This window comes from Nerophis ophidion, linkage group LG04 (assembly GCF_033978795.1).
Source record: "Nerophis ophidion isolate RoL-2023_Sa linkage group LG04, RoL_Noph_v1.0, whole genome shotgun sequence".
NCBI lineage: Eukaryota > Metazoa > Chordata > Actinopteri > Syngnathiformes > Syngnathidae > Nerophis > Nerophis ophidion.
In genome coordinates, this window is record NC_084614.1 from 73,895,920 (window position 1) to 73,912,128 (window position 16,209).

At 45.2% G+C, this 16,209-nt stretch overlaps 1 protein-coding gene across 1 annotated transcript in view; it reads left to right on the top strand.

Moving 5' to 3' along the window:
• Positions 1 to 165: 165 nt before the first annotated feature.
• Positions 166 to 16,209, top strand: part of tecta (tectorin alpha) — a 79,680-nt gene continuing 63,636 nt past the window's right edge. The window contains exons 1-9 of the mRNA XM_061899001.1: positions 166 to 507; positions 5,619 to 5,758; positions 5,835 to 6,122; positions 6,246 to 6,383; positions 11,597 to 11,762; positions 12,306 to 12,718; positions 12,849 to 13,419; positions 13,493 to 14,088; positions 14,262 to 14,835. Coding sequence (XP_061754985.1) covers positions 444 to 507; positions 5,619 to 5,758; positions 5,835 to 6,122; positions 6,246 to 6,383; positions 11,597 to 11,762; positions 12,306 to 12,718; positions 12,849 to 13,419; positions 13,493 to 14,088; positions 14,262 to 14,835 — 2,950 coding nt within the window. The 5' untranslated portion in view covers positions 166 to 443. The remainder of the gene's footprint in view (positions 508 to 5,618; positions 5,759 to 5,834; positions 6,123 to 6,245; positions 6,384 to 11,596; positions 11,763 to 12,305; positions 12,719 to 12,848; positions 13,420 to 13,492; positions 14,089 to 14,261; positions 14,836 to 16,209) is intronic.

Below are 16,209 nucleotides of genomic sequence, written 5' to 3' on the forward strand. Positions count from 1 at the left end.
AAATGCAACTCCTGCCAGTGGGAAGTAGTCTTTGCCAAGCCGTTGCCACCGCAGTGACCTTGGCAAGTCGGAGCCACTCACTCGGAGCCATTAGTGCCCCCGATCACCCCCCCCCCCCCCCCCCCCTTCCCACCCTCCCCGTGGTCTAAGGCGGCCGTCGGCAGAGAACAGGCTGTAATCCGCTGCCGCCTCCTCACCGGGGACCGTAAAGGCTAATGTGATCCTGACACATTGTCTTGACACGCATAATGGAGTCTTTTCAGGGCCCCCCGGGGGAGACCTGGGAGCCTGATCTTAAAGAAGAAGGAGCGTGACATTAGTTTTAAAGCTTCCCTCGTGTAGCAGGAGACGCTGCGGTAAAGAAACAACAAAAACACAACGTGATCTGTCTTCTTCTCTTCCTCTTGTGTGTGTGTGTGTTTTTTTTTGTTGTTTTTTCCAGAATGGTGAGGCCAGTCTGCCCGGTCCTTCTGCTCTTTGCCTTCAGCATCTTTGCTCTCACTGAAGGTATGACACGTTTGCGCTTGCCATAACATGAGGTACAACTCCACTTGAGTTTTACAGTCATCAGACAAATGGTCAATGGCTTATGTCCAAATATTATGTAGACATATCGTAAATACGCCTCAGTGAGTGTATGGCACACTCACTAGCTGTATTGACACTGCACTGATACTGTGTTGTTGTTTTGTAATTGTCATTCCCCATCTACTGGGTTAAAAAAGTCACTATATTTTACATGCATATAAAATTATTATATATATCTCCCGGCTGGCCTGGGAACGCCTCGGGATCCCCCGGGAAGAGCTAGACAAAGTGGCTGGGGAGAGGGAAGTCTGGGCTTCCCTGCTTAGGCTGCTACCCCCGCGACCCGACCTCGGATGAGCGGAAGAAGATGGATGGATGGATGGATAAAATTATTAATTAGCAAATGAATGATGGAATGTCCGAAAAAAAAAAAAAGATTTTCAGATTAAATGCGATTTTTTAAAAATGAGAATCGATTCTGAATCGTACAATGTGAGAATCGCGATTCAAATTCGAATCGGTTTTTTCCCACACCCCTAATATATATATATATATATATATATATATATATGTGTATATATATACATATATATATATCCATCCATCCATCCATTTTCTACCGCTTATTCCCTTTCGGGGTCGCGGGGGGCGCTGGCGCCTATCTCAGCTACAATCGGGCGGAAGGCGGGGTACACCCTGGACAAGTCGCCATCTCATCGCAGGGCCAACACAGATAGACGGACAACATTCACACTCACATTCACACACTAGGGCCAATTTAGTGTTGCCAATCAACCTATATATATATATACATTTATTTATAAATATATATATATATATATATATATATATATATAAATGTATATATATATATATATAAATGTATATATATATGTATATATATACACATATATATATATATATGCATATATTACAGACCTCTGTAGGAGCGTTCAAAACAAGATGGAATAATCACAACGCTTCCTTTAGAAACCAGACTTTGCAGAATTCTACAGAACTCAGCAAACACATTTGGAACCTCAAAGACAATAATGTTGAATATTCAATAACATGGCAAATTCTTGCATCCAGCACACCTTACAACAGTGGTAATAAAAGATGCAACCTATGCTTAAAAGAGAAACTGTTTATTATATATCATCCCGATTTATCATCCCTCAACAAGCGCAGTGAAATCATTTCAACATGCCGCCACGGACGGAAACACCACCTAGGTAACACATGAGCCAATCACCACACCCCTACGCCTGCCTGTACCCACCCACTCTGTGCTCTATATAAACCATTGTATGTGAATGCTTCCATTAAAATCTCCTGATGATTGAGGGAACCCCTCATGAAACAGATCTGTAGAGATGAAGTAGTCTTGTGATTTTTTTTCCCACACCTACATATATGCATATATATGTATATAGACACATATATATATATATATGCATATATATATATATATATATATAAAATGTGTGTGTATGTATATATATATATATATATATATATATATATATATATATATCCAAAATATTTTTTTAAACAGCTTCAGTGTCACTTGACCCTGTCACTACTATATACTTTCATTTGTTAAAGTCACAAAGGTCGCCCTAAGCCCCGCCCCTTTTTGCTAAATGGCGACTAACATTGTTGACCAATCTTGCTCCAATTTTAGACACATGTTCTCGTCAGTCCCCTAAAGGCGTGCACTGAATTTCATGGTGAATCGGGCACAACCAGCTAAAGGTGCAGCGGGTGTTTTGTAGAGGGCATTGAACTGTGTGAGAGGTTACAGGCCAATGCGACATAAGGGGTTTAAAGGCCTACTGAAACCCACTACTACCCACCACGCAGTCTGATAGTTTATATATCAATGATGAAATATTAACATTGCAACACATGCCAATACGGCCTTTTTAGTTTACTAAATTGGAATTTTAAATTTCCCGCCAAGTGCCGTGTTGAAAACGTCGCGGTATGATGACGCGTTTGACGTCTCCGGTTGTAGCGGACATTATTTTACAGCCCGATTTACGCTATAAGTCGTCTGCTGTAATCGCATAATTACACAGTATTCTGGCATAGCTCGGTTGGTAGAGTGGCCGTGCCAGGAACTTGAGGGTTGCATGTTCTATTCCCGCTTGTGCCATCCTAGTTACTGCCGTTGTGTCCTTGGGCAAGACACTTTACCCACCTGCTCCCAGTGCCACCCACACTGCTTTAAATGTAACTTAGATATTGGGTTTCACTATGTAAAGCGCTTTGAGTCACTTGAGAAAAGCGCTATATAAATATAATTCACAATTCACTAATATCTGTCTTGCTGAATCCTTTGCAATTCGTTCAATTAATAATGGAGAAGTCAAAGTAGAAAGATGGAGGTGGGAAGCTTTTAGCCTTTAGCCACACAAACACACGGTGATTCCTTGTTTAAAATTCCCAAAGATGAAGCTTTACTATGGATCAGAGCGGTCAAGCGAACATGGATCCTGACTACATGTCAACCGGCAGTTTTTGGTGAGAAAATTGTGGTAATAAGTCGCCACTTACCGGAGATCAATCAATCAATCAATCAATCAATGTTTATTTAGATAGCCCCAAATCACAAATGTCTCAAAGGACTGCACAAATTATTACGACTACGACATCCTCGGAAGAACCCACAAAAGGGCAAGGAAAACTCACACCCAGTGGGCAGGGAGAATTCACATCCAGTGGGACGCCAGTGACAATGCTGACTATGAGAAACCTTGGAGAGGACCTCAGATGTGGGCAACTCCCCCCCCTCTAGGGGACCGAAAGTAATGGATGTCGAGCGGGTCTAACATGATACTGTGAAAGTTCAATCCATAGTGGCTCCAACACAGCAAGACAGCAAGACAGCAGCGAGAGTCCCGTCCACAGGAAACCATCCCAAGCGGAGGCGGATCAGCAGCGTAGAGATGTCCCCAACCGATACAGGCGAGCGGTCCATCCTGGGTCCCGACGAGCGGTCCATCCTGGGTCTCGACTCTGGACAGCCAGTACTTACCCATGGTCATCGGACCGGACCCCCTCCACAAGGGAGGGGGGGACATAGGAGAAAAAAGAAAAGAAGCGGCATATCAACTGGTCTAAAAAGGAGGTCTATTTAAAGGCCAGAGTATACAGACGAGTTTTAAGATCAGTGGAGCTTCCGTTCTGCTGCTGCTGCCGTGACTTCCCTCAGAGACTCTGGCATCCACACACCCGCGGCCACACCCCTCCGACTTTCAGGTACTATTTAATCTCACTAAAACACAATAGGCAGATTAGGGATTTTCCAGAATTATCCTAGTAAATGTGTCCAATAACACCTGAATCGCTCTCACTGCAATCGCCTTTTTTTTTCTTTTTTCACTCTAAACGTCCTCATCCACGAATCTTTCATCCTCGCTCAAATTAATGGGGAAATTGTCGCTTTTTCGGTCCGAATAGCTCTAGCTACTGCTGGCTATGATTGTAAACAATGTTCAGATGTGAGGAGCCCTACAACCTGTGACATCACGCGCACATCGTCTGCTACTTCCGGTAAAGGCAAGGCTTTTTTATTAGCGACCAAAAATGCAAACTTTATCGTGGATGTTCTCTGCTAAATCCTTTCAGCAAAAAATATGGCAATATCGCGAAATGATCAAGTATGACACATAGAATGGACCTGCTGTCCCCGTTTAAATGAGAAAATCTAATTTCAGTAGGCACTGTGGTCCTGATGGCTTCATCTGGCCGGGATCTTCAGCTCTCACTGGATCGGTTCGCAGCCGAGTGTGAAGCGGCCGGAATGAGAATCAGCACCTCCAAATCCGAGTCCATGGTTCTCTCCCGGAAAAGGGTGGAGTGCCATCTCCGGGTTGGGGAGGAGACCCTGCCCCAAGTGGAGGAGTTCAAGTACCTAGGAGTCTTGTTCACGAGTGAGGGAAGAGTGGATCGTGAGATCGACAGGCGGATCGGTGCGGCGTCTTCGGTAATGCGGACGTTGTACCGATCCGTTGTGGTGAAGAAGGAGCTGAGCCGGAAGGCAAAGCTCTCAATTTACCGGTCGATCTACGTTCCCATCCTCACCTATGGTCATGAGCTTTGGGTCATGACCGAAAGGATAAGATCACGGGTACAAGCGGCCGAAATGAGTTTCCTCCGCCGTGTGGCGGGGCTCTCCCTTAGAGATAGGGTGAGAAACTCTGCCATCCGGGAGGAACTCAAAGTAAAGCCGCTGCTCCTTCACATCGAGAGGAGCCAGATGAGGTGGTTCGGGCATCTGGTCAGGATGCCACCCGAACGCCTCCCTAGGGATGTGTTTAGGGCACGTCCAACCGGTAGGAGGCCACGGGGAAGACCCAGGACACGTTGGGAAGACTATGTCTCCCGACTGGTCTGGGAACGCCTCGGGATCCCCCGGGAAGAGCTAGACGAAGTGGCTGGGGAGAGGGAAGTCTGGGCTTCCCTGCTTAGGCTGCTGCCCCCGCGACCCGACCTCGGATAAGCGGAAGTGAAGTGAAGTGAATTATATTTATATAGCGCTTTTCTCTAGTGACTCAAAGCGCTTTACATAGTGAAACCCAATATCTAAGTTACATTTAAACCAGTGTGGGTGGCACTGGGAGCAGGTGGGTAATGTACCTTGCTCAAGGACACAACGGCAGTGACTAGGATGGCGAAAGCGGGAATCGAACCTGCAACCCTCAAGTTGCTGGCACGGCCGCTCTACCAAACGAGCCATACCGCCCCAAGTGAAGTGAATTTTATTTATATAGTGCTTTTCTCAAGTGACTCAAAGCACTTTACAAAGTGACACCCAATATCTAAGTTCCATTTAAACCAGTGTGGGTGGCACTGGGAGCAGGTGGGTAAAGTGTCTTGCCCAAGGACACAACGGCAGCAACTAGGATGGCACAAGCGGGAATCGAACCTGCAACCCTCAAGTTGCTGACACGGCCACTCTACCAACCGAGCTATGCCGCCCCAAGAGAAGAAGATGGATGGATGGATGGATAATTTCAGTAGGCCTTTAAGTGAGGAATTTTTTGTAGTTTTTTAAAAAATATACATATTTTTCATTTCAGTTAATACTCAGGACGTCCTGTATCCATTCGGACCAGTCCACATGGATCTGGAGACCCCCAAGATGGATGATGGGAGTTCACCCGAAATTCCTTTGCTCATCCCTTTCATTTTCTTCAGCATCCCCTACCGCACCATCTACGTAAGAACTGACTCATCAGATTCTTTTTCCACCCAGAAAGTATTCACGTTGACAGCTGACCGACGTCCCATCCCAGGTCAACAACAACGGAGTGATATCCTTCAACGAACAGGTCAGCCAGTTCACGCCTGAAGCGTTCCCCCTGAGCGACAGCAGATCGTTCATCGCCCCCTTGTGGGCGGACGTGCACAACGGGATCCGCGGCGACGTCTACTACAGAGAGTCAACCCGAGCGGAAATACTGGGAAGGGCGACGCAAGACATCCGCAGGCATTTTAAAAACGTGGACAACTTCGTGGCTACCTGGGCGTTCGTCGCCACGTGGCACCGAGTGACCTTCTACGGGGGGAGCCAGACCACACCGGTAATTTTGAAGTCTACCACTCAGAGCAGTATCTTGTAGTTGGACGCCAATTTATTTGTTTGGTTTGATGTCTTTGCTTCTCTCTTTTGTAAATCTGTTTCAATCCTCTTGTTTGATTAAAAGGTGAACACATTCCAAACTGTGCTAATCTCAGATGGTGCCATGTCCTTCGCCATGTTCAACTACCTGGAAATCACCTGGAGCACAGGCACAGCCAGCGGTGGAGACCCTCTAACCGGACTGGGTGGGACCACAGCCCAGGTACTGCTATTTTTTGACGTGCTACACTAATGAGGAGTGTGCATGTTCTCCCTGTGACTGCGTGGGTTCCCTCCAGGTACTCCGGCTTCCTCCCACCTCCAAAGACATGCACCTGGGGATAGGTTGATTGGCAACACTAAATTGCCCATGACACGCACCCCCGGGAACACCTGCTTCGCTCCTCGGCGTCACCGAAATCCGACAAAATGACTGAAAATAGGGCCCCAAATGACATCACTCGGCCCGGTTTTTTAGGTCTCACTCTGGGGCTTCTATGACTCTGGAGGGCATGGTACAGCAAAAGTGGACACTTAGAAAAAATCCCGACTTTGACTTTGGAAGGTATGGTACACCAAAAGTGAACACCTAGAAAAAATCCCGACTTTGACTTTGGAAGGTATGGTACACCAAAAGTGAACACTTGGAAAAAATCCCAACTTTGACTTTGGAAGGTATGGTACACCAAAAGTGAACACTTAGAAAAAATCCCGACTTTGACTTTGAAAATTTACGGTACACCAAAAGTGGACACTTAGAAAAAATCCCGACTTTGACTTTGGAAGGTATGGTACACCAAAAGTGAACACTTAGAAAAAATCCCGACTTTGACTTTGAAAATTTATGGTACACCAAAAGTGGACACTTAGAAAAAATCCCGACTTTGACTTTGGAAGGTATGGTACACCAAAAGTGAACACCTAGAAAAAATCCCGACTTTGACTTTGGAAGGTATGGTACACCAAAAGTGAACACTTTGAAAAAATCCCGACTTTGACTTTGGAAATTTATGGTACACCAAAAGTGGACACTTAGAAAAAATCCCGACCTTGGATTTTAGAAGGTATGGTACACCAAAAGTGAACACTTAGAAAAAATCCCGACTTTGACTTTGGAAATTTATGGTACACCAAAAGTGGACACTTAGAAAAAATCCCGACCTTGGATTTTAGAAGGTATGGTACACCAAAAGTGAACACCTAGAAAAAATCCCGACTTTGACTTTGGAAGGTATGGTACACCAAAAGTGAACACTTAGAAAAAATCCCGACTTTGACTTTGGAAGGTATGGTACACCAAAATTGAACACTTTGAAAAAATCCCGACCTTGGATTTTAGAAGGTATGGTACACCAAAAGTGAACACTTAGAAAAAATCCCGACTTTGACTTTGGAAGGTATGGTACACCAAAAGTGAACACTTTGAAAAAATCCCGACCTTGGATTTTAGAAGGTATGGTACACCAAAAGTGAACACTTAGAAAAAATCCCGACTTTGACTTTGGAAGGTATGGTACACCAAAATTGAACACTTTGAAAAAATCCCGACTTTGGATTTTAGAAGGTATGGTACACCAAAAGTGAACACTTAGAAAAAATCCCGACTTTGACTTTGGAAGGTATGGTACACCAAAAGTGAACACTTAGAAAAAATCCCGACTTTGACTTTGGAAGGTATGGTACACCAAAAGTGAACACTTAGAAAAAATCCGGACTTTGACTTTGGAAATTTATGGTACACCAAAAGTGGACACTTAGAAAAAATCTCGACCTTGGATTTTAGAAGGTATGGTACACCAAAAGTGAACACTTAGAAAAAATCCCGACTTTGACTTTGGAAGGTATGGTACACCAAAAGTGAACACTTGGAAAAAATCCCAACTTTGACTTTGGAAGGTATGGTACACCAAAAGTGAACACTTAGAAAAAATCCCGACTTTGACTTTGGAAATTTATTGTACACCAAAAGTGGACACTTATAAAAAATCCCGACCTTGGATTTTAGAAGGTATGGTACACGAAAAGTGAACACTTAGAAAAAATCCCGACTTTGACTTTGGAAGGTATGGTACACCAAAAGTGGACACTTAGAAAAAATCCCGACCTTGGATTTTAGAAGGTATGGTACACCAAAAGTGAACACTTAGAAAAAATCCCGACTTTGACTTTGGAAGGTATGGTACACCAAAAGTGAACACTTAGAAAAAATCCCGACTTTGACTTTGGAAGGTATGGTACACCAAAAGTGAACACTTAGAAAAAATCCGGACTTTGACTTTGGAAATTTATGGTACACCAAAAGTGGACACTTAGAACAAATCCCGACCTTGGATTTTAGAAGGTATGGTACACCAAAAGTGAACACTTAGAAAAAATCCCGACTTTGACTTTGGAAATTTATGGTACACCAAAAGTGGACACTTAGAACAAATCCCGACCTTGGATTTTAGAAGGTATGGTACACCAAAAGTGAACACTTGGAAAAAATCCCGACTTTGAGTTTGGAAGGTATGGTACACCAAAAGTGAACACTTGGAAAAAATCCCGACTTTGACTTTGGAAGGCATGGTACACCAAAAGTGAACACTTAGAAAAAATCCCGACCTTGGATTTTAGAAGGTATGGTACACCAAAAGTGAACACTTAGAAAAAATCCCGACTTTGACTTTGGAAGGTATGGTACACCAAAAGTGAACACTTAGAACAAATCCGGACTTTGACTTTGGAAATTTATGGTACACCAAAAGTGGACACTTAGAACAAATCCCGACCTTGGATTTTAGAAGGTATGGTACACCAAAAGTGAACACTTAGAAAAAATCCCGACTTTGACTTTGGAAATTTATGGTACACCAAAAGTGGACACTTAGAACAAATCCCGACCTTGGATTTTAGAAGGTATGGTACACCAAAAGTGAACACTTGGAAAAAATCCCGACTTTGAGTTTGGAAGGTATGGTACACCAAAAGTGAACACTTGGAAAAAATCCCGACTTTGACTTTGGAAGGCATGGTACACCAAAAGTGAACACTTAGAAAAAATCCCGACCTTGGATTTTAGAAGGTATGGTACACCAAAAGTGAACACTTAGAAAAAATCCCGACTTTGACTTTGGAAGGTATGGTACACCAAAAGTGAACACTTAGAAAAAATCCGGACTTTGACTTTGGAAATTTATGGTACACCAAAAGTGGACACTTAGAACAAATCCCGACCTTGGATTTTAGAAGGTATGGTACACCAAAAGTGAACACTTAGAAAAAATCCCGACTTTGACTTTGGAAATTTATGGTACACCAAAAGTGGACACTTAGAACAAATCCCGACCTTGGATTTTAGAAGGTATGGTACACCAAAAGTGAACACTTGGAAAAAATCCCGACTTTGAGTTTGGAAGGTATGGTACACCAAAAGTGAACACTTGGAAAAAATCCCGGCTTTGACTTTGGAAGGCATGGTACACCAAAAGTGAACACCTAGAAAAAATCCCGACTTTGACTTTGGAAGGTATGGTACACCAAAAGTGAACACTTAGAAAAAATCCCGTCCTTGGATTTTAGAAGGTATGGTACACCAAAAGTGAACACTTAGAAAAAATCCCGACTTTGACTTTGGAAGGTATGGTACACCAAAAGTGAACACTTTGAAAAAATCCCGACTTTGACTTTGGAAATTTATGGTACACCAAAAGTGAACACTTGGAAAAAATCCGGACTTTGACTTTGGAAATTTATGGTACACCAAAAGTGGACACTTAGAAAAAATCTCGACCTTGGATTTTAGAAGGTATGGTACACCAAAAGTGAACACTTAGAAAAAATCCCGACTTTGACTTTGGAAGGTATGATACACCAAAAGTGAACACTTAGAAAAAATCCCGACTTTGACTTTGGAAATTTATGGTACACCAAAAGTGGACACTTATAAAAAATCCCGACCTTGGATTTTAGAAGGTATGGTACACCAAAAGTGACACTTTGAAAAAATCCCGACTTTGACTTTGGAAATTTATGGTACACCAAAAGTGGACACTTAGAAAAAATCCAGACTTTGACTTTGGAAGGTATGGTACACCAAAAGTGAACACTTGGAAAAAATCCGGACTTTGACTTTGGAAATTTATGGTACACCAAAAGTGGACACTTAGAAAAAATCTCGACCTTGGATTTTAGAAGGTATGGTACACCAAAAGTGAACACTTAGAAAAAATCCCGACTTTGACTTTGGAAGGTATGGTACACCAAAAGTGAACACTTAGAAAAAATCCCGACTTTGACTTTGGAAATTTATGGTACACCAAAAGTGGACACTTATAAAAAATCCCGACCTTGGATTTTAGAAGGTATGGTACACCAAAAGTGAACACTTAGAAAAAATCCCGACTTTGACTTTGGAAATGTATGGTACACCAAAAGTGGACACTTAGAAAAAATCCCGACCTTGGATTTTAGAAGGTATGGTACACCAAAAGTGGACACTTAGAAAAAATCCCGACCTTGGAATTTAGAAGGTATGGTACACCAAAAGTGAACACTTAGAAAAAATCCCGACTTTGACTTTGGAAGGTATGGTACACCAAAAGTGGACACTTAGAAAAAATCCCGACCTTGGATTTTAGAAGGTATGGTACACCAAAAGTGAACACTTAGAAAAAATCCCGACTTTGACTTTGGAAGGTATGGTACACCAAAAGTGAACACTTGGAAAAAATCCCGACTTTGACTTTGGAAGGTATGGTACACCAAAAGTGAACACCTAGAAAAAATCCCGACTTTGACTTTGGAAGGTATGGTACACCAAAAGTGAACACTTTGAAAAAATCCCGACTTTGACTTTGGAAATTTATGGTACACCAAAAGTGGACACTTAGAAAAAATCTCGACCTTGGATTTTAGAAGGTATGGTACACCAAAAGTGAACACTTGGAAAAAATCCCGACTTTGACTTTGGAAGGTATGGTACACCAAAAGTGAACACTTAGAAAAAATCCCGACTTTGACTTTGGAAGGTATGGTACACCAAAAGTGAACACTTAGAAAAAATCCGGACTTTGACTTTCGCAGGTCTGGTACACTAAAAGTTGAGACTCCGTCATATTTCCAGCTTTTTTCCTCTGACTTCCATCAAATAGAGGGACTTTTTTTCTACTCCCGACCCAGGTGGTGATCCACGGCGGGTGGGCCTTCTTGAAGGGACACTCGCCTGGACACTCTGTCATATTCCCCTGTGAACATTGTCTATCTGTGTTGGGGCTGCGTTGAGGTGCCGACTTGTCCGGGGTGTACCTTGCCTTCTGCCTCGAATGCAGCTGGGATAGGCTCCAGCACCACCCGCGACCCAGAAACCCGAGAGGGACAAACGTTAGAAAATGGATGGATGGGTGGGTGGACTCAACTGTACCCAAGAAATACGTCTCACAAAGTGGCTCTTTTCAGTCAGGTTTTAACGGCGGAGAAATCGGACATTTCTTCAACCTCCCGGGATCGCGGTCCAACGAAGTGGTGACCATCGAACAGACGACCAATGTGAACATTCCCGGACGCTGGTCTTTTCGTGTTGATTCGGAGTTGGTCGATCCTGCCAATGGCTGCAGCTATAATGGCAAGTTCATTATTTCTCCAAACTTATGACACTTTTACTTCTGCCAAGGCGATTTCGCTATTCCAGATGTAGTTTTTTCTGTGCAACTCTTTGTCTTAAGTTTTTTAGCTGGTGTTCTTTCAAAGGTATGTGCTTCACAATATGGTGTCCATTCGCACGTTAATGATATTATTCAAGTCCGACCAATTTCCAATGATCCAGATTGTGGAAATGTCCCCAAAAAATTGTAATCTTTCCAATGTTATCCGACTTCAACAAGGTTTGCTGTCCAAGCAGCGTAGGGATCTGCAGTCTCAAACCAAACTAAATCTGTATTTGATTCAGAATCCGCACTGAAAAAATACTACCTATGGGTTTTACAGCATTGGTATTTTTAAGAAACATGTTCTTGAGGATCCATGCTCCTCGTACATTTACCTTTGGTATCCTTGGATCTAGACCAAATTCTGACAAGCTTACCTGACAAATGTTTAACCCTAGAAGAAGACCTTTACTCTCCCGGTACTGTTCTTTTAAAGTTTGCCTTTCTTATTACTTCTCCAGGTCGTTTTTACAGACGAGGCGAGGTCTTCTGGCTGTCTGACCGGTGTTCGCAACGGTGCCGCTGTCTCGACATCGACAATGAGGTTTTTTGCCAGGAATCTCCATGTGGTCAGCTGGAGACCTGCGAGCATCAGGACGGAGCCTTCTACTGCCAGCCAACTCGCACCAGTACCTGCGTGGTGTTCGGGGACCCACATTATCACACCTTTGACGGCCTGCTCTACCACTTCCAAGGCACCTGCACCTACCTGCTGGCTCGGCCTTGCTTGGAAGTAGTGGGGCTCCCTTTCTTCAGTGTCGAGGCCAAAAACGAAGACCGGGGCGTGGCTGATGTCTCCTGGCTTAGGGATGTAACTGTGGAGGTGTACGGTCACAGGATCACGTTGCCCAAAGGAAGTCTGGGAACTGTTCAGGTGAGCAACTGATTCCTCAAGAGCTGACTCAACCGGAATTCTCGGAATCAGCAACCAGGGCAAAATCCAGTTCCATTCAACATTTGAAGACCTGGATGACTGAGAATCTCCAATCTGGTCTTCTCTTTAGGTGGATAGTTTGGTGAAGACTTTACCGGTACAAATTCAGCTTGGTGCCATCAGAGTCTACCAGTCTGGGATGGCTGTCGCACTGGAGACAGACTTTGGACTACTTGTAACCTACGACGGCCAGCACTACGCCTCTATCTCCCTACCTAGCTCCTACTTCAACAACACCTGTGGCCTCTGCGGCAACTACAACGACGACCCCTCAGATGATCCCGTTCTTCCCGACGGCACCCTGGCAGAAAGCGTGGCGGAGCTCGGTGGCGGCTGGCGGGCAGAGGACGCCGACTGGCGGTGTACAGATGGTTGTGTTGACAACTGCACTGTGTGCGACCCACTAACAGAAGCGTTCTATTTTACCTCCGACTACTGTGGACTGATCAACAAAACAGATGGACCTTTTAGGGATTGCAGAACCGTGGTGGACCCCACTGCCTTTGTGTTTAGCTGTGTCTACGACATGTGCAGCAACAAGGACAACATCACAACACTCTGCCAAGCCGTCCAGGCTTACGCACTAGCCTGTCAGGCCGTGGGTGTTGCCATCCGACCCTGGCGGTCTCGCACATTCTGCAGTAAGTTGCATTTCAACTCTCCCTAGACCTATTTTTTTTCTAAAAATGATCTAATTTCCTTTTTCTTGCTCAGCTTTGGAATGTCCACCATTCAGCCACTACCAAGTGTGCACCAGCGCCTGTCCAGCCTCCTGCTCGGACATCACTGCCCCCCTGTACTGCGCTCACCCTTGCACTGAGGGCTGCCAGTGCGACCCAGGCTTTGTCCTTAGCGGCAGCCATTGTGTGCAGCGCGATGATTGCGGATGCGAGTACAACGGCCTTTATTACCCTCTAAATGACACTTTTTGGTCTGGGGGCGAATGCAGCCTCCATTGCGCCTGCGGCATGGCAGGCGAAGTCTCTTGCTTCAATGACTCTTGCAAAGAGGGCGAGGTGTGTGGGGCAGAGGTTGGCACATTGGGTTGCTACCCTCGCAGGGAGGGTGTGTGTTCAATGGCTCAGAACGCTGTGACATCATCCTTTGATGGCGCCTTCCTGCTGTTCCCAGATGACAGCTCCTACTACCTGCTGAGGCTATGTGGCGCTGCGCCAGCCAACGGCTCAATGGTGGAGGTGAAGATAGGTAGACGGCTGGTCAACAAGGGCCCTTCTTGGAAAAGACCTGTGGTAGTTACGGTTGCTAGCCTGGAAGTTCAGATGGGAGGGATGGATTTGGAAGCGGTCAAGGTTAGTACCCTTTGCCTGGCGGGACAGCACAGTTCAGTTTAGATTAGAAGATCTTCTTTGGTAAATCATTTCCCATCCTAGAGAATTTAGTTTGCTGAACAGAACCAAACTGTACGGCTTGGGTTCTTCAACGCCTATTGAGAGTCTTACAACAAATCCTCTTTGTGTCCTAGGTCAACGGTGAACTGATCGCCCTTCCTTACGTGCATCCTTTGGAGACTGTAACCATCTACAGAGCGCCAGGTAACACCACTGTGGTGGAGTCCCGTGGTCACCTCCGCGTCCTCTATACGCAGCAGGGATTCATCAACATCTCCCTCTCCACCATATTTTACAACACTACTTGCGGCCTGTGCGGCGTCTTCAACAGCGATGCCGATGACGACTTCCGCCTCCCAAACGGACGCTTGGCAGAGTCAGCCGAGCAGTTCGTGGAGGGCTGGCGCTCCTCAATCGCCGACGACATCCCCTGTAACGGCGATTGCGACGAGCTGTATCGAACTTGCACGGACCTGCGTCTTTACCAGAGCTCATGGATGTGTGGCAACATCAACGACCCGGGGAATAGCTCCTTTCTGGCGTGCCACACAGCCGTCAACCCGTCGCCGTTTTTCCGGAACTGCTTGTACAACATGTGCGTGAAGGACGGGAACCGCACCACCCTGTGCTCCTCGCTGCACACATATGCCACTGCCTGCCAAGATGCTCAGGTCATTGTCGCTTCCTGGAGGACGGCCACCAACTGCCGTAAGTAAATGTTGCCTGGTAGGATACCTTGTTCTACTATTCTTCTACATGCCTAAGGTAAATGTTGATTGGTAGGATACCTTTTTCTACTACTAGAGATGCGCGGTTTGCGGTCTCATCCGCGGAGCCCGCGGGTAAACCGCGGGTCGGGCGGTTGACATGACGAAAAAATAGATTTTAATTAGATTCGGGCGGGTGGCGGTTGAACCATCCGGAGACATTTGATATACATGGTTCTGGGATCGGTATCCTTTGCCATTCAAAGAGCCATTTAAGACCCGTGTCATAAAGCGAAGAAGTCAATAGCAGACGCTATTATTCTCTTGAATGACTACCGGCAGTCACCCAGATAATAAATATTAGTGCGTGCTATGAGGCCATTGGCTTTGTCGCCCTCTACAACATGTACGATCTGTTTGTCAGTCCAGCATCATGTTGTGTGTGGCTTCCGCGGCAACACGCACACAACTGCATATTTTACACCCCCGCACCCCCAACCCCGCACCCCCAACCCCGCCCACCTTACCGACACACGGGGGGTTTGGGGTGTATAAAATAGTCAGGAATACAAAGGATTATGGGTATTTGTTGTGTTGCGTTTATGTTGTGTTACTGTGAGGATGTTCTCCCGAAATGTGTTTGTTTGTCGTTCTTAATTGGTGTGCCTTCAAAGCGTGGCGCATATTACTAAGAGAGTTAAAATTGTTTATATCACAACCATTAGTGTACTCTGTGTCACCCAGTATGCCTTTCAATCTCATACGTGTCATTGCGGAATCTGAACACAACATGTTGCTGGACCAACAATCGGTTCGTACATGTTGCTGAAGGTGTCAAAGGCAATGGCTTGACAGCACGCCCACATTCTTCTCATCAGTATGAACGCTATTGTATAGTCGCGAGAACGTTAGCGGCGTCAATTGACTACATTTCTCCATGAAACAGTTTTAAATAGCTCTGTGAGTGGTAAAGGCGGCCAACCTCTGATGTAATTCAGCGGGCGGTTGGGCGGGCGGGTACGTCCCGATAAAATGTAGGTTCGGGTGGACGGCGGGTGAATGACGATTTTGGTGATGCGGATGCGGATGATATAATTGCCTATCCACGCATCTCTATCTACTATCAATCAATCAATCAATCAATGTTTACTTATATAGCCCTAAATCACTAGTGTCTCAAAGGGCTGCACAAACCACCACGACATCCTCGGTAGGCCCACATAAGGGCAAGGAAAACTCACACCCAGTGGGACATCGGTGACAATGATGACTATGAGAACCTTGGAGAGGAGGAAAGCAATGGATGTCGAGCGGGTCTAACATGATACTGTGAAAGTTCAATCCACAATGGATCCAACACAGTCGCGAGAGTCCA